At 37.4% G+C, this 19229-nt stretch overlaps 1 protein-coding gene across 3 annotated transcripts in view; it reads left to right on the plus strand.

Annotated features, from left to right (window-relative positions):
• LOC122622501 (poly [ADP-ribose] polymerase) overlaps positions 1–16996 on the plus strand; it is a 53557-nt gene extending 36561 nt beyond the window's left edge. The window contains exons 4-6 of one of the 3 annotated variants that reach the window (XM_043800971.1): positions 2687–3220; positions 11775–12341; positions 15263–16953. In XM_043800971.1, the coding sequence (XP_043656906.1) occupies positions 2687–3220; positions 11775–12341; positions 15263–16553 (2392 nt within the window). In that variant the 3' untranslated portion in view covers positions 16554–16953. Of the gene's footprint in view, positions 1–2686; positions 3221–10704; positions 10813–11774; positions 12342–15262 lie in introns of those variants that run through there. The other 2 variants (XM_043800974.1, XM_043800973.1) reach the window with 2 other exon arrangements.
• The last annotated feature ends 2233 nt before the right edge of the window (positions 16997–19229 follow it).

Below are 19229 nucleotides of genomic sequence, written 5' to 3' on the forward strand. Positions count from 1 at the left end.
CTCGCTAAGTCACTTGTTCAGTTAAGAGCTGTGCCGGATGAGAAAATCAAACTGTTAAGTCATCAGCCAAGTCGACATCCTCCAGGTGAAGCCGAAGCCGTTAAAAACAAGTCGATGACTGGTTAAAAGAAGGAATCGTTCGACCATCTACTTCAAGCTTCGCCAGCAGAACAGAAAGAAGACGTGCCGTCTGTACACAATCTGTATTGACTATCGCCAATTAAACAGCATGGTGCTTAAGGATGGTTTCCCTGTACCGATCATAGAGGATGTACTCGAGAAACTGCAAGCCGCCAAGGTGTTTGTGTCGTTGGACTTAGAGAACAGTTATTTTCACGTCCCAATAGAAGAATCAAGTCGAAAATATACTGCGTTCATCACCAAAGAAGGCTTATATGAATTCGCTACGACGCCATTTGGATTCTGCAATTCTCCTGCGGCATTTATAAGATTCATAAACCACATATTCCAGGAGTTTGTATCACGAGACATTCTACAACTTTACATGGATTACAATATATGGACAGACAGAGAAATTAAAGTTGGTGCTATGTGAATCAGCGAAGTTCTGTAGAGTTCAAGTTGGTTACTGACAACATAGCGCTTACACAAACCATCAAGAAAGAAGAAAGACGTTCCTCGAGAGGTAGCTGAATGGATTTTGTACATGGCACACTTCGACTTTAAGACGGAACATTGTGCGGGTGAGAGAATGCGTCACGTAGATTGTCTCAGCAGTCTGAGACATCATGTCGGTTGAAGGCTGCCCAACAAAAAGATGAATATATTCAAGCCATACGCACGATATTGGAAGAACGACCTTACAACGTCTTTAAACTGAAGGGAGAAGTTTTGTTCAAGTTTGTCAAAGGAAATGATTTGCTTGTTGTACCTAAATTAATGGAACGTGAGATTATAAGCGAAGCTCATGGAGTCGGACATTATGCAAACCAGAACACCATACATTCTATACAACAGCAGTTTTGGATTCCTCACCTAGAGAACAAGGTCACAAGGCTTGTCAGCGCGTGTATTCCGTGTATTATTACTAACAAGAAGCTGGGCAAACAGGATGGACTTTTATGCTGCATTGAGAAAGGTGACAAGCCGTTACACACTTTGCATGCTGATCACTTAGGACCGATAGACGCTAACAGAAACAATATATGTAAGTACATCTTCGCACTTGTTCATGGATTTTCAAAATTCGTGTGGATTTTTACAATAAAAACAACCGGAGCTGACAAAGTTTTGAAAAAAATGGAAGAATGGTCAAATGTATTTGGTAATCCGAGTAGAATAATAACATACAGAGGAGTTGCGTTTACCTCAGGAGAATTTGAAGATTACGTCAACAAAAATGGAATCGAGCATGTCTTAACAACAACTGGTGTTGCCATGAAGAAATGGGAAGGTAGAGAGAATAAATAGATCTATCCTATCCATTATTTCTAAATTGTCGGCTGCAGATTCTTCAAAGTGGTATAAGTTCACTTCGCAAGTACAAAGGACTATTAATTCCCATATAAGTTGCTCTACAAAGGAAATCACCATTTGAGATAATGTTTGGAGTAAAGATGCAGAATAAGTCCAACGACAGACTATTGGAACTTTTGGAGGCAAATATTGTGTGATACTAATGGCTCAAGATATTTATAAAAAACATTACGACAAGAAACGTAAAGGAGAAGTTGTATACAAATAAGGTGATCTGGTAGCAGTAAAACGTGTTGCTGGGAAAAAATTGGCAAGCGCTTGTCTAGGACCATATGAAGTAATAAAAGCAAAACGCAATGGCAGATATGAAGTTCGTAAAGGTGTCCAAGGAGAAGGTCCCAACAAGACGCATACGAGTGCGGATAACATGAAGCTATGGAAGTATGCGCAGAACAATGAGGATGACTTATCGTCTGGGACAGTCGATCAAGTGCAGGATGGCCGAGTGTAAACAATGATGGTGGTGGCAGTTTGATAGGAAACTATCGATAGGATCAGGAGTGCAGTTGGCCGGAATGATCGAAAAAGCAGTTGCAGCGTAAAAAAAGGTCGAGAAAAAGGTTGTAGATCGTCAGTTGTGGAAAGGTGGATAAGTCGGTCGGTCCTATTCAGCAACGATCAGTCAAGTCGGACAGTCGTTGAAAGTTGAACTTAACTATGTTACATTAAAATTATCAATAAACTATAATAAATATTATCAATAATGAATAAATATTACATATATTCTTGATCAAGATCAATAGCCGAGTCGATCTGACTATGTCCGTCTGTCTGTCTGTCCGTATGAACGTCGAGATCTCAGGAACTATAAGTGCTAGAAAGTTGAGATTTAGCATGCACTCCAGCGACATAGACGCAGCGCAAGTTTTTCGATTCATGTTTCCACGCCCACCAGAACGACAAAAACCCGCCCCAAACTCCCACGCTAAAAATGTTTTGATATTTTTTCACATCTTTCTTAGTCTTGTAATTTATCGATTTTCCAAAAATCTTTTTGCCACGCCCACTCTAACGCACACAAACCGCCAAACCGGTCAGTGTTAAAATTTCTCTTCGCACTTCCACTGATTAACGGGTAACAGATAGTCGGCTATAGCGTTCGGTCTTGTTTTACTAACGATATTTGGAACCTTTTAAGCTCTTAATAAACAAACTTATTTTAAATAATATATATTTACTTGTTTTACAGAGCAATAAAATCTGAAGAACTGCCAGAAACAAAAAGAGCTAAAACGGAATTATCAGATACAAATGAAGAAATGGAGAAAAATCAACATTTAAAAGATCAAAGTGATGCCTACTTTAAGTTTCGCGATGACGTTAAAAATATAATGAAGAAGAAAGACATTGATATACTTTTAAAGTCTAATAATCAAGAACCTGTAACTGGTGACACAGAAAAGTTATTGGACCAAACTGCAGATCTACTGACATTTGGTGCTATTGAATCATGTTCTGAATGCAACAGCTCTCAGTTCACTTTAAATAAATCGGGTTATATATGTAATGGAAATCTTTCTGAGTGGACCAAATGTAACAAGCTGTTAGCAGAACCAAGAAGATTGGCTTGCAAAGTGCCAAAAGAACTTAAAGCAGCATACCATTTTTTGAATGCAGTGTCAAAAATGCCATCTACACGGATTTTTTTTAACATTTCTCCCAGTAAACCTACTTTTTCCAGAAACCTTCTAAAAACTAAAAAAAACAGTGATGATTTGGATAGGTATGTATTGAATATATGCTTATAAAAATAATATACGTGTGTAAATAAAGAAAACTGACAAAAGTTTATAGATGAAGTAGACGTTGCCACGTCCACAAACCCACAACCACAGCTCGGCGTTCCTCTTGTTAAATATGCTTTTATTATCTGGAAAATTGTATTTATTTTTTCTTTTCAAGTAAATGTGTAATTCGTTATTAAAATTATTTATAGGATATGTTAGACATATTTGTTCACTTATCCTAATCAACACTTGTTTGCCAACTTAAGCTGAGTCATTTGAGTCTTGGGATCTTGGGATATAATAACGAGTGCCAGAAAAGTAATAATAATAAGTCCTCACTGCCCCACCAGTGTTATTTATAAATATATAAATTACAGTTAACTACAGAATATGCATGCCAGAAAGATAAAAATTACATTTCTTTTTTGCACAATTTAATTTTTTTTTGTATGTTATTTCAAAAGGAATTTTTTATTTAAAATATTATATAAATGTGAAACTGCAAAACTGTGATTCCTTAAACTGACGCCTTTTAAATCCTATGCGACGAAATCTTCAATTATTGGATCCTGGGCTGTAGATGATACTAAAATAGATTAATAAATATAAACTCGTATAGGACTATAGGCTTATTAGAAAATTCGAAAATTTAAAACAAAAACAAGAGAGAACGCTATAGTCGGGTTCCCCGACTATCTGATACCCGTTACTCAGCTAGTAAAAGAGCGAAGAGAAATTACAACACTGACTGTTTTTGGCGGTTTGTGGGTGTTAGAGTGGGCGTGGCAAAAAGATTTTTGGTATATAGAGTTAAATTTACAAGACGAACAAAAATGTGAAAAAGTTTCAAAACATTTTTCAAAAGTGTGGGCGTGGCAGCTTTTGGCGGTTTGTGGGCGTTAGAGTGGGTGTGGCAAAAAGTTTTTTGGCAAATCGATAGAAATTTACAAGACTAATACAAAAATTAAAAAATATCAAAACATATTTTAAAAGTGTGGGCGTGGCAGTTTTGGGCGGTTTGTGGGCGTTAGAGTGAGCGTGGCAACATGAATCGACAAACTTGAGCTGCGTCTATGTCTCTGGAGTCTGTATGCTTAGTCTCAACTTTCTACCTTTTGTAGTTCCTGAGATCTCGACGTTCATACGGACAGACGGACATGGCCATATCGACTCGGCAAGAATATATATACTTTATATGGTCGGAAACGCTTCCTTCTGCCTGTTACATACTTTTCAACGAATCTAGTAGATCCTTTTACTCTACGAGTAACGGGTATAATTATAACAACAGAAATAACAATAACAACAATGTCCGAGTTACACAAGGTTCCTCGGAAAACCAACAAGCACCTTTAGATACACAAAACTAGTTTGTTCGATCAATCTCAATCTAAATATATATGCAAATTTTTCAAATGCTTAAACAAAAAATTGACATTTCTAATAGACACTGGAGCAGACATTTCACTTTTAAAAGAAAATGTCATAGAATCCAAAAAGCTTCCAGACTTGATTGACTTTGCCATCACCAAAAGGATATCCCAATCAATGATTAGAGCTGAGGCACTTTCAGAACTTTCATCTGATCACTGCCCGGTGCTCTTTAATCTTTTGTACCAACTGCAACACATCGAGCGGCCGTATAGACTCACAAGCAACAGGACCAACTGGGAGAGGTACTAAAAATTTGTTTGTTCACATACCGACTTCTCTAGCTCATTGGAAACCGAGCAAGACATCGATCAGTTTGCTGGTAGCCTAGAATCAACACTAGTTGCAGCAGCAAAAGCGTCAACTCCACAAGATACCCACGGATGCAGTAAAAAGTTCAACATGACAAGTCGAGATACTGAACTCCTTGTTCTTGAAAAACGACGACTTCGAAGGGAGTGGCAGGAGCACAGATCACCTGGCGCAAAGAGTAGACTAAAAGCAGCCTCTCGCAGACTTACTAAAGCGCTTAAGAAAAAGAAGCGGACGCACAACTGCGTTACATCGAGAATCTCACGCCCACCAGCACAAAAAACTCATTGTGGAAAGCCCACAGGTATCTGCAGGCACCAGCAGAAACTGTCGTACCCCTCCGTAACTCTACCGGAAACTGGTCTCGTAGTGACATGGACAGAGCAAGAGTCTTCGCTGATCATCTCAAAAAGGTATTCCAACCAAATCCAGCCACTAACTCATTTACTCTCCCACCTTTAACTGCATCTGACTTAGCACCACAAGATCCCATAGAATTCCGGCCAAGCGAAATAACGAAAGTCATTAGAGAGCAACTGAAGACTGGAAAATCGCCTGGCTTCGATTTAATAACACCGAAAATGATCATCGAGCTTCCAATGTGTGCAGTTCTACAAATCTGCCTACTCTTCAACGCTATTACCAAAATTGGATACTTTCCTCAAAAGTGGAAGAAATCAGTTATAGTTATGATCCCTTAGCCTGGGAAAGACAAAACACAGCCATCATCATACAGGCCAATAAGCCTACTTACTTGTCTCTCCAAGTTATTTGAAAAAGTACTGCTGCTACGAATCAGTCCCCACCTTAAAACTCACGACACACTCCCATCGCACCAATTTGGTTTTCGGGCAAAACATGGAACTATTGAGCAGGTTAACCGCATCACAACGGAAATTCGCACTGCTTTTGAGCATCGGGAATATTGTACAGCTTTATTCTTAGACGTTGCACAAGCATTCGATAGAGTATGGTTGGATGGACTTATGTTTAAAATAACCAAACTGCTACTCAAAACTTACATAAGCTTCTAAAGTCTTACTTATACAAAAGAGTGTTCGCGGTTAGATGTAGTTCAAGCACTTCAAGCGATTGTACTACAGAAGCTGGAGTGCCTCAAGGAAGTGTATTAGGTCCAATTCTATACACCCTATACACGGCGGACATCCCAACAGACTACCAGTTAACAATATCCACATTCGCTGATGACACTGCAATACTGAGTCGATCCGTATGCCCAGTAAAAGCTACGATGCAACTAGCACGCTATTTAACATGTGTAGAGAATTGGCTTGCAAATTGGCGCATACGAGTAAACGAACAAAAATGCAAACAAGTTACGTTTACTCTTAACAAACAAAGCTGCCCGCCCTTGGTTATGAACCACACGCGCATCCCACAAGCCGATGACGTAACATACTTAGGTATTCATCTGGACAAGCGGCTCACCTGGCGGAAACACATAGAGGCCAAGACGACGCACCTGAGACTAAAAGCAAAGGATCTACACTGGCTTATAAACGTTCGGTTCTCCCCTAAGCCTGGAGTACAAAGTACTTTTGTATAACACCGTCCTTAAACCCATATGGACCTATGGCTCCGAGCTATGGGGCAATGCATCGTACAGCGAGCACAGTCTAGGATTCTGAGAATCATAACTGGAGCTCCATGGTATCTTCGGAACGAGAATATACACAAAGACCTAAAAATTAAACTTGTCATTGAGACAATAACAGAGAGAAAAGTAAAATACAAGGAAAAACTAGGCTCACATCCAAATCCCCTTGCAAGAAAACTTCTTCGAGTATGCAGCCAAAGTCGACTGCACCGCAACGATCAACCAGCCCAGCGTTAAATTTGTTAGGCCACATAGCACAAATCATCTCATAAAATGATAATTAGCTAGCTTAGAATAAGATTTGAAAACTTATTGTTAGTCTCTTAAGTAAAAGGGAAGATTCAATAAATAAGAAGATTTAACAAAAAAAAAAAAAAAAAAATCGAATCCACGAACGATGATAATTAATCAACAGATAAATATTCAAGGCATAGGCCAAGGAGTCGAACACTCCATCGGAATGATCAATACAGAAATTCAAACAGGGAAATTCATAATACCACACAATTTTCATGTTGTTAATTTTAAATTTCCAATACCATGTGATGGTATATTAGGCATTGACTTTATTAAGAAGTACAATTGCCAGCTTGACTTAAAACCAAATGAAGACTGGTTTATAATTAGACCCCATAACTTAAAATATCCGATTTATGTACAAATTACATACAATGCTGGAAATAACACAACTCTTCTACCAGCAAGATCCGAAGTAGTCAACAGAATTTCACTAAGTCCGTCCGATATTAATATATTAATACCCAACCAAGAAATTCAACCTGGTATTTTTATAGCAAATATGGTAGCAAAAGCTAACATGGCTATTGTCCGATTGTTAAATACAACATCAAATAACCAAATGGTGAACCGAGACAAAATAGAATACGAATCATTAGAAAATTACAACGTCATTAAGTCCGATAACAAGTCGAGTTCCCCGACTATCTGATACCCGTTACTCAGCTAGTGGAAGTGCGAAGGAGAATCTTCAACACTGACAGTTTTTATCGGTTTGAGGGCTTTAGAGTAGGCGTGGCAAAAAGTTCTTTGGCAAATCGATAGAAATTTACAAGTCTAATACAAAAATGAAAAAATATTAAAACATTTTTAAAAAGTGTGGGCGTGGCAGTTTTGGGCGGTTTGTGGGCGTTAGAGTGGGCGAGGCAAAAAGTTGTTTGGCAAATTGATAGAAATTTACAAGACTAATACAAAAATGAAAAAATATCAAAACATTTTTCAAAAGTGTGGGCATGGCAGTTTTATGCGGTTTGTGGGCGTAAGAGTGGGCGTGGCAAAATGAATCAACAAACTTGCGCTGCGTCTATGTCTCTGGAGTCCATATGTTTAATCTCAACTTTCTAGCTTTAGTAGTTCCTGAGATCTCGACGTTCATACGGACAGACGGACATGGCCATATCGACTCGGTCCTTTTACTCTACGAGTAACGGGTATAAAAATAACAGGTATTTTATATTAGATGACTTAGTTTGGGAGAACTTTAATTTTGGCCGTTGGTCTCTTAAAACTTGTTAATGAATTGCATTTTCTTTGTTGCTAATTGTCTGAATCAACGAGCTCCTCTAACTCAAGCTTGTATTTTTATAAATATAAGAACGACATCATGAATATAACATAATCTTGTATTTCTTGTTTTCTTGTTTTCCCTGCTCCTTGATTAGTTAGGCAGACTTATATGGAATTGGTACTGTAGTAGACGCAATCGACCTTTTAAAATCAGGGGTGACATGATACAATAGTGACGACGGTTGGGATTTGCCAGTAGGTTTTCAACCGACGCGAACTGTCACAGCAGACATGATTGCTGATTAATTGCAAGCCATAACATGCGGGTTATAGGTGACGAATATGATGGTAATAGTGTGGTAAATTTACTTACTCTACGAGTAAGGGGTATAAATATTTCAGCGTTTATTAACATAGGTATTCAAAACCTAGACTTCTCATTTTGTTTTCGTTTTTCCTTACATTTCTTTTCCATTTGCGCACAAGGGCAAAATTAAAAAGAAGAAACATTGGAAAATATATCCACGAATTGTAAAAATTGTTTCATTCAAGTATAAACTCTTTAAAATTTTAAACTGCTTCTACGAAACTTAAGCTTACTGAACTAGCATTAAATATTTTGTCCTTGCAAAGCGCAGCTGGGCGCTCGTCAAACATTTTAACGCAAAAGGGCATTTTAAATTAGTATATGTATAAAGTGCGCAAACTACCATTAAATGTCACCAAAATTGGTTGTAAAGTGCAAAGTATTTACCATATTTCCCGAATTTAATAAAATCCAATTGGTTTATAGTTCTTGAGTAGTTAGTTGATGTTTTACGTAACCTATTTGTTGTACCGGCTCCATTTGTAATAAAACAAGAGAGAACGCTATAGTCGAGTTCCCCGACTATCTGATACCCGTTACTCAGCTAGTGGAAGTGCGAAGGAGAAATTTCAGCACTGACAGTTGTTGGCGGTTTGTGGGCGTTAGAGTGGGCGTGGCAAAAAGTTTTTTGGCAAATCAATAGAAGTTTTCAAGACTAATTAATAAATGAAAAAATATCAAAACATTTTTTAAAAATGTTGGCGTGGCAGCTTTGTGCGGTTTGTGGGCGTTAAAGTGGGCGTGGCAAAAAGTTTTTTGGCAAATCGTTAGAAATTTACAACACTAATACAAAAATGAAAAAATATCAAAACAATTTTTCAAAAGTGTGGACGTGGCAGTTTTGGGCATGAATCGACAAACTTGCGCTGCGTCTATGTCCCTGGAGTCCGTATGTTTAATCTCAACTTTCTAGCTTTCGTAGTTCCTGAGATCTCGACGTTCATACGGACAGACGGACGGACAGACGGACATGGCCAGATCGACTCGGCTACTGATCCTGATCAAGAATATATATACTTTATATGGTCGGAAACGCTTCCTTCTGCCTGTTACATACTTTTCAACGAATCTAGTATACCCTTTTACTCTACGAGTAACGGGTATAAAAATGCATGACAATATGACATTGAAGATAACGGCCTTGTATTTGGATTTATTGGCTACACAGACTTTTGGATTTGTACGATTGGAATAGTGTTCAGATTTTCGATAATAACTTGATCGATAACAACTGGATTCGATGAAGGAAAAGGAAGCATTTTTATTGAAATGTATTGAAAATGGATATGAAAAGAGGTGAAAAGGGCTTACCGTGGACAACCCAAAACTTAGATTTCTAAAATCTTCAATAAGATAAAAGCGCCGGGATATAGCTTACCTCCCCGAAAAAAATTTATTTTCCGAACATTTTAATTAATTAAAACTCCCTCAAAATAGATGCCGGCTTGTGTATGAACCTATATATAATAATAAGAAGCTTTGTAAATAGGAAACTCTCTTTACATTTTTTTCAAAACTATTCAATAATTATATTTGACAAAAAGATGGATACCCTTTACAAAATGCCGCTGAAGTGGTATTGCAGCTTCAAGCAAACGGAGTCATATTCTAACTGGGCTTTGAAATCGCTATGATGGTTTATTTCTTTCATCGTTGTCGAAAGTAACAAAATTTGGTTATAACATTAAAAAGCTGTGTAATGGTAGTGAACTCGGCTCAATTATAACTATCGGCGGTTTAAGGTCGCAACTGGGAGATTTTTTCGGGATAAGATTACCTTTAATAATTTGAGTTGCCGTAAAAAGCTAGAAAGTGGAGTTTAAGCATACAGACTCCAAACACATAGACGCAGCGCAAGTTTGTTGATTAATTTTGCCACGCCCACTGTAACGCCCAAAACTGCCACGCCCACACTTTTGAAAAATGTTTTATTTTTTTTTCATTTTTGCATTAGTCTTGTAAATTTTTATCGATTTGCTAAAAAACTTTTTGTCACGCTTACTCTAACGCCCACAAACCGCCCAAAACTGCCACGCCCACGGTTTTGAAACATGTTTTCATATTTTTTCATTTTTCTATTAGTATTGTAAATTTCTATCGATCTCCAGAAGAACTAACGCCCACCAACCGACCAAAGCTTCCTCGCCCACACTTTTGAAAAATGTTTTTAATATTTTTTCATTTTTGTATTAGAGCTGCGGTCGCAAGAATGGATTCCAGTGTTGCTGTGGAGTTCTTTATAACAAATATTGGGTTGTTGGCACAACTCAATGTGAGCTCTTATATACCTTATCCAGTTTGTTTTGGTGTGAAGTTAATGAGTCTGTGCAGTATGGGTAATCAACTATTTAAGATACGATGATAATTTTGTTGTCTAGTTTTATACTCACCTTTACAATTCATTTGGCAACGTGTCACCGCCCCCGAAAACCCCCCCACATACCCTACCGCCCCCCTAACCTTCAAGATGTTTCTACCCAATATATTCTTCAGTATCTATTTCAACGTTAAAAAAAAGCCATTTTCATATTCGTCATTAGGCCAGAGCCGTTTCAGCGGTAGATCTCATATGATGTTCAACGGGCCTTGCCTTCCGTCCAAGCCGGGTATTATCCAGCTTTTTATTTCATTTATTTATTTATTATACCCGTTACTCGTAGAGTAAAAGGGTTTACTAGATTCCTTGAAAAGTATGTAACAGGCAGAAGAAAGCGTTTCCGACCATTTAAAGTAGGATGAATAGAGCCGAGTCAATCTGGCCATTGTTCGTTTGTCGGTCCGTCTGTCTGTTTGTTCGCATGGACGTCGAGATCTCAGGAACTATAAAAGCTAGAAAGTTGAGATTAGGCATACAGACACCAGAGACATAGACGCAGCACAAGTTTGTTAACCAATGTTGCCCAATATAACGCCCACAAACCGCGCAAAACTGCCACGCCCACACTTGAAAAATGTTTTGATATTTTTCCACATTTTTGTTAGTCTTGTAAATTTCTCTCGATTTTCCAAAAAACCACGCCCACACTAACGTCCACAAACCGCCAAAGACTGTCAGTGTTAAAATTTCTCCTTCGCACTGCCACTAGCTGAGTAATGGGTATCAGATAGACAGGGAACTCGACTAGAGCCTTCTCTCTTGTATTATTTTACTTTTGGGCGTTATTTATACCTATAGTGAAATAGCTTTGTGACATAAAAACATGAGACATAACACTCTTGAGCGTTATAACATGTAGTCTTTAATTTAAAGTGTCATTTATTGTTTTATATAATATTTATTTTTCTCTTTTTATTTCAGGCCAAAAATAACTCGTATAAATCCCCCATTATACAATTTAAAGTTTTCAATTATAGGCTTAAAGGACCAGCAGAAAAATCTAAGAAGTCGAATAGAAAAATTGGGCGGAAAGTTTGAAGTTAAAATATCGGAAAACACAATAGCAATAATATCAACAGAATTAGAAATACAAAAAAAATCTATCCGTATGAAGTCAGCACAGGAGCTTGGAATACATATTGTACCAATTGAATTTTTAGATTTTGTCGAAACTGATAAAGACGGAGCTATTAATTATATAATAAGCACAAGTATTTGTAGTTGGGGAACAGATCCAAAATCTAGAATTCCAAAGGAATCAAAAAGTTTAAAGTCAAACAGTATATATACAAAATCCATGCCAATATCACGGACATATAAAGTAAAAGATGGCCTAGCTGTTGATCCGGACACTGGGCTTGAGGACATCGCACATGTGTACGTGGACGGTAAAAATAAATACAATATTGTGCTGGGCTTGACTGACATTCAGCGAAATAAAAACTCCTATTACAAATTGCAACTTTTAAAAGCGGATAAAATGGAAAAGTAAGTATTATAACTTGTCTACGCTTTCAAAATCACTAGTGCATTTTCTGTAAGTGTAGTGTTGGGTATTCATCAATTATTGAGCAATTTGAAATTTTGGATCGTTTGGGACTTCATAGGATTTTATTCTCAACATCAAAACAGAAATACATTGTGTAAATACAAATAAAACAAGAGAGAACGCTAAAGCCGAGTTCCCCGACTATCTGATACCCGTTACTCAGCTGTGAAGAAGGCCCTTCAACACTGAAAGTTTTTGGCGGTTTGTGGGCGTTAGAGTGGGTGTGGCAAAAAGTTTTTCTTCAGATCGATAGAAATTTACATTACTAACAATAAATATCAAAACATTTTACAAAAGTGTGGGCGTGGCAGCTTTGGCCGATTGGTGGGCGTGGCAAAAAATTTTTTTGAAAATCGAGGGAAATTTACAAGACTAATGAAAAAAAGAAAATATATCAAAACATTTTTCAAAAGTGTGGTCGTGGCAGAGTGGGCGTGACAACATGAATCGACAAACTTGCGCTGCGTCTGTCTCTGGAGTCTGTATGCTTATTCTCAACTTTCTAGCTTTTAAAGTTCCTGAGATCTCGACGTTCATACGGACAGACGGACATGGCCAGATCGACTCGGCTATTTATCCTGATCAAGAATATATATACTTTATATGGTCGGAAACGCTTTCTTCCGCCTGTTACATACTTTTCAACGAATCTAGTATACCTTTTTACTCTACAGGTAACGGGTATAACAAATTCAGAACTTTTTAAGGTAAGATGTAGATTTCCTCGACTATAAGCTAGTGGGAGTGCTGGCAAAATGTTTGAAAATATTGTTGAAAATTGACAGGAAAAATTTAAAAAAATCGATTATTGTTGGCGTGATAGCTAGTTGCTGTTTGTAGGCTGGATGGAAACTAGCAAACCAAATATGGAGAGGAGATCGAGGAGTATTGCGGTAGGTACTCTTCAATGAGTTCAATAACAAGCATTTAAATGCGTAAAAATTGCGTTTCCCGATAGTTTTATGTTTCTTACTCATTCATTCCAACATTTTTTTTATTCTAAATATTATTTTAATAATTTGTCCGCTATCCAAACCGATTCAAACAAGCTTTCTGTTAGGGATCATTTGGTACAAGATTTTAATATTAAAGACAAGAGAGAACGCTATAGTCGAGTTCCCCGACTATCTGATACCCGTTACTCAGCTAGTGAAAGTGCGAAGAGAAATTACAACCGTTTTTGGCGGCTTGTGGGCGTGACAAAAAATGTTTGGCATATAGAGTTAAATTACATAACGAAAAAATATGTGAAAAATTTCAAAAGTATGTGCGTGGCAGATTTGGGCGGTTTAGAGTGTAAAAATTTTCTCAGATCGATAGAAATTTACAATACTAAAAAAAAAATGAAAAAATATCAAAACATTTTTCAAAAGTGTGGGCGTGGCAGTTTTCAGCGGTTTGTGGGCGTTGGAGTGGGCGTGGCAACATGAATCGACAAACTTGCGCTGCGTCTATGTCTCTGGAGTCTGTATGCTTATTCTCAACTTTCTAGCTTTTAAAGTTCCTGAGATCTCGACGTTTATACAGACGGACAGACAGACGGACGGACATGGCCAGATCAACTCGGCTATTGATCCTGATCAAGAATATATATACTATATAACGGAAACGCTTCTTTCTGTTACATACTTTTCAACGAATCTAGTATACCCTTTTACTCTATGAGTAACGGGTATAATTAGGAAAAAAACAACAAACAAAACATAAGTAAAAGAAGGCGAGGAACTTTCTTTGGTTCTTTACTATTTAAAATAAACTAAGTATTATTTGTGAAATTTCGCATACGGTTAAAAACTTAAAAAAAACGAGATTCACGACTATCTGATACCCGTTACTCAGCTAGTGGAAGTACAAAGGAGAAATTTCCACACTGACAGTTTTTGGTGGTTTGTGGACGTTAGAGAGGGCGTGGCAAAAAGTTTTTTGTCAAATCGATAGAAATTTACAGGACTATTTATGGGGCCTAGTAGTGTAGTGGATAGCGCAACTACCTGTCAAACACGAGGTCGTGGGTTCAAACCCCCCCATGTCGGGAGCATGGACACACAATCTTTCCTCTCAAGGAATTACTTTTCTAGTTTTTAGAAAGTATTATTCCATCCAAAAAATGTCTAAGGCAACAATCTTCGGCAACTTCCCCTTCCCAAACCGCCACACCCCCTATCCACGCTATATGGAGTAAAGCGGGGTCCCACTACATAGTTACCAAGTGCACCCTGTGTTCTGCGAACAGCAACAACACCCAGCAGGGCCTGACGCGTTACCAGACTGTTCGCTTTTCTAAGACTAGCAACATCACCGTAGACGCCACTCCCCGATGACGTTAGGTGGCAGCCCCACCACTGGGATAAGCCGCATCTGGCCAATTACCGATCAGTCGAAAAAACCTAAACCGATTACCGAAACAAATACGAGAAAATTAGGCTCTCGTAGAAGCCCTCAGTTCCCGAGAGGAATAGCAATTAAAAAAAAAAAAAAAAAAATACAAAAAATATCAAAAGTGGGCGTGGCAACAGAGTGGGCGTGGTTAGAGTGGGCGTGGCAACATGAAACGACAAACTTGCGCTGCTTCTATGTCTCTGGAGTTTGCATGCTGAGTCTTTCTAGCTTTTATAGTTCCTGAGATCTCGACTTTCATACGGACGGACAGACGGACGGATAGACGGACGGACAGACGGACATGCCCAGATCGACTCGGCTATATATCCTGATCAAGAATATGTATACTTTATATGGTCGGAAACGCTTCCTTCTCCCTGTTACATACTTTTCAACGAATCTAGTATACCCTTTTACTCTACGAGTAACGGGTATAAATTTTTAGTATAGATAATAATATTCAACATGCTTTTTATTACAGATATTGGATATTTCGTTCATGGGGTCGAATCGGAACAAATATTGGAAGCTCAAAACTTGAAGAATTCGACACATGCCAATCTGCGAAAAATAAATTTAAAGAAGTTTATACAGATAAGACTGGAAATGAATACGAGCAACGAGACAACTTTGTTAAAATAACTGGTCGAATGTACCCAATCGAAATTCAGTATGGGGATGACCAAAAGTTGGTAAATCACGATAGCCATTTTATAAACTCCAAATTAGAGATTTCTGTGCAAAATTTAATTAAGCTAATTTTTGATGTTGACTCAATGAAAAAAACATTGGTGGAATTCCATATTGACATGGATAAAATGCCGCTGGGAAAGCTTAGTGCCCATCAAATTCAATCTGCATACAGAGTAGTGACTGAAATTTTTAAAATACTAGAATGCGGTTCCAATACTGCTAGACTTATTGATGCAACAAATAGGTTTTATACGTTAATTCCTCATAATTTTGGAGTACAATCACCAAAATTAATTGAAACTCATCAACAAATTGAAGACTTGCGGCAAATGCTTGATTCATTAAGTGAGATAGAGGTTGCGTACAGTTTAATCAAAAGCGAAGATGGATCTGATTCTTGTCATCATTTAGATAAACATTACGCACAGATAAAGACTCAGTTGGTGCCACTAGACAAAAATAGTGAAGAATTTTCGATTCTGAGCCAGTACGTAAAAAACACTCACGCATCTACCCACAAATCTTATGATCTAGAAATTATTGATGTATTCAAAGTATCTCGCCAAGGAGAAGCAAGGCGTTTTAAACCATTCAAAAAGCTACATAACAGAAAATTGTTATGGCACGGATCCCGTTTAACTAATTTTGTTGGTATATTATCGCATGGTTTAAAAATTGCTCCCCCAGAAGCGCCACCAACAGGTTATATGTTCGGAAAAGGCCTTTATTTTGCTGATATGGTTTCAAAATCAGCAAATTATTGTTGCACAAGTCAACAAAACTCTACTGGATTAATGCTTCTATCTGAAGTTGCTTTGGGAGATATGATGGAATGCACCTCAGCTAAATATATTAATAAACTATCAAATAATAAACATAGTTGTTTTGGTCGTGGTCGCACAATGCCAGATCCTACTAAGAGCTATATAAGAAGTGATGGGGTTGAAATTCCGTATGGAGAAACCATTACCAACGAAAATTTCAAGTCTTCGTTATTATATAACGAGTATATAGTATATGATGTTGCGCAGGTCAATATTCAATATTTATTTCGTATGGAATTCAAGTATATATATTAATTGGTTTAAAGTATATTGAATGAGAGTGATTTTAATAAATTGTTATTATTTTTATAAGTTGCAATTTTGTAATACAGTATATTCTATTAATCTTGGGGGTAACTTCTGTTGACTGATAGCTGTTCTGCAGGCACTAATTAATAATAATTAATATCCATTTCCGGTCCATCAGTATTTCACCCCCCCATCCGACTTCTTAATTTAATGCAGGTTTTCAACTAAAAAAGAATACAAAAACAATTACGTTATTAAGTATTTACAATTATTAAGTAAGTAAAAGAAGGCGAAGAATTTGGTTCTTTACTAGTTGAAAAAAACTTAGTATCAGCATGCTAAACTATTAAAATTTTCCCAATGTATTGTTTTATCAAAAGTTCCAAATGTAAGTGATTTTATTAGATTTTATATATTTACTATATACTATATATTATAAATTACATAAAACTATTTTTCCCTAATAAATTTATATTAGTATATTAAGTATAAGTAAACAGAAGGATATTTTCTCTTTGATATTGATTAACTTTATTATTTATCCAGTTTATTTGATGTTATACAAATTTTGGAATTGTTTGCATAACTGTAACTGTCGCGAAACGGCTTTGAAACGATCGATAGATAAGCAATTCGAATGTAACGCCACGGTTTAAAGGCAACGCCCTTTATCCGCTCATACGGTCGGCGTCAATAACTTTAAAATCAGTTTGGATAATTATTACAATTATATATCAGAATTTCTGTCGGTTATTGCTTGGTAATGTATCAATTATATTTATTATATACAATTCGTATTTTTATTGGATACTGCGTGTGTCAAAGACTGATGGTCAGTATAAATATTTAAGTTGTTTACCCACTGCGCAGGGCGAAAGTTGAAAAAGAACACCACCGAAGAATAAGCACAGAGAATGTACATGAGACTGACTTGTAGCTTAAAACTAGAACGGCGCTTTTACCCGCTTTACATCGCTAAGGCGGGCTCGGGTGATCGGCGGCGGCCGACCGCGGAGTTTTGAGAGCGCGTGCTCGGATGAAAGCGAGAGCGTAAGTGCGGACAAGAGGGGCGAGCGTGGACGAGAGCGAAAGCTCTGTGCGCAGAGGCGATACAGTGGCCCCTCACATTAACACCCTGTATCACAAATTCTCAATACAAAGGCTAGGAGATTCCGCTCATTTGTGGCTAAATGAATTTCGTTGTCCCGGATTGTTGTTGAGATAAAAGTTATTTTACGATTTTATTGTGACAGCCATAAGCGGAAGAATCCGTTGTTAGATAAATAAGGATTGTTAAAATCGGGGTACGCTAGATCCACGTCTTCTGATCCTAGAATTATTTGTAGTCTTAATTTAATTCACATTTTTCTCGATTGATGTGTGCTGCCTTTTCCTTTTTTCCCTATTAGGGGAGATTTGAGATATTCTCATGCCGGCTTCGCATAAACTTTTTACAGAACACTGGGTGCGTTCTTGAGTCCAAATGGTAATCTACAGAACTCATATTTTCCGTTTTTGAGCGAGAATGTGGACTTTTCTTAATCAGTTTCTGAAAAATCGATTTGATGGTAACCCGGCTTAAGATCGAATATTGTAAAATTCTGCGCATTTCTTATATTTGCAAGTATCGTAGAGATGCTGGGAATATTTATCACAAATCGCTTTTGGATAAGATCGATACCGGGCTTTTCTTATAGACAACCCACTTGTGATGATGCCTAGAAGATGCTCAACAACTGCGTTGCCCATGGGCTCAGCCCTCTTGCTGATCATTAAAATGTATAGGGATAGAATTGTCTTTTGGCTTATTGTAGAGTCTCAGTGCCGCTTTCTTGCTCTATATTTTTTTTCCAAATTAATTTTTAAAGTCTAAGGTTAGTCCCACTATTCTATTAAACACTTAAAACAATTAAAAAAGAAAAGAGTTTTCTTGCAAAAAGGGTTGTCAGGTATCGAAGTTCTTTAAGCATGACAAACTGGGAGACACATTTATGCTGTCAATTTATTCGCTTTTATAACCTATCCATACGGGCATCGATGCCAATTATCGATGTAACCAACTAAAATAAACTCACTCAAAAATCGCTATTGATATATGGTAAAAATAGCTAATAAAAACAGTCAAAAGGTTAACTTTAAAATTAAAAGTAATTCCTGTAAACTACGCAATATTGCAATATTACGCAAGTAGTATAGAACTCTAGCACGTACATAGCTAAGTAACAAACTGCTGCCTGTTCTGCCCGATTGTTGTTTTGGCTGCTAAAAATTCTGAAAGCATTACCGTTGATCAGGATTACATTTTATAGGCACAAGACGACTGCATATATATAAGATTCGTTGAAAAGTATGTAACCGATCACACACGGTCGGAACCGTTTCCGACCATATAAAGTATATATTCTTGATCAGGATCAGTAGCCGAGTCGATCTGGCCATGTTAGTCTGTCCGTATGAACGTCGAGATCTCAGGAATTACAAAAGCTAGAAAGTTGAGATTAAGCATACAGACTCCAGAGACATAGACGCAGCGCAAGTTTGTCGATTCATGTTGCCACGCCCACTCTAACGCCCACAAATCGCCCAAAGCTGCCACGCCCACACTTTTCTAACATGTTTTGATATTTTTTCATTTTTTTATTAGTCTTTTAAATTTCTATCGATCTGCAGAAAAACTTTTTC

This window comes from Drosophila teissieri, chromosome 3R (genome assembly GCF_016746235.2).
Source record: "Drosophila teissieri strain GT53w chromosome 3R, Prin_Dtei_1.1, whole genome shotgun sequence".
NCBI lineage: Eukaryota > Metazoa > Arthropoda > Insecta > Diptera > Drosophilidae > Drosophila > Drosophila teissieri.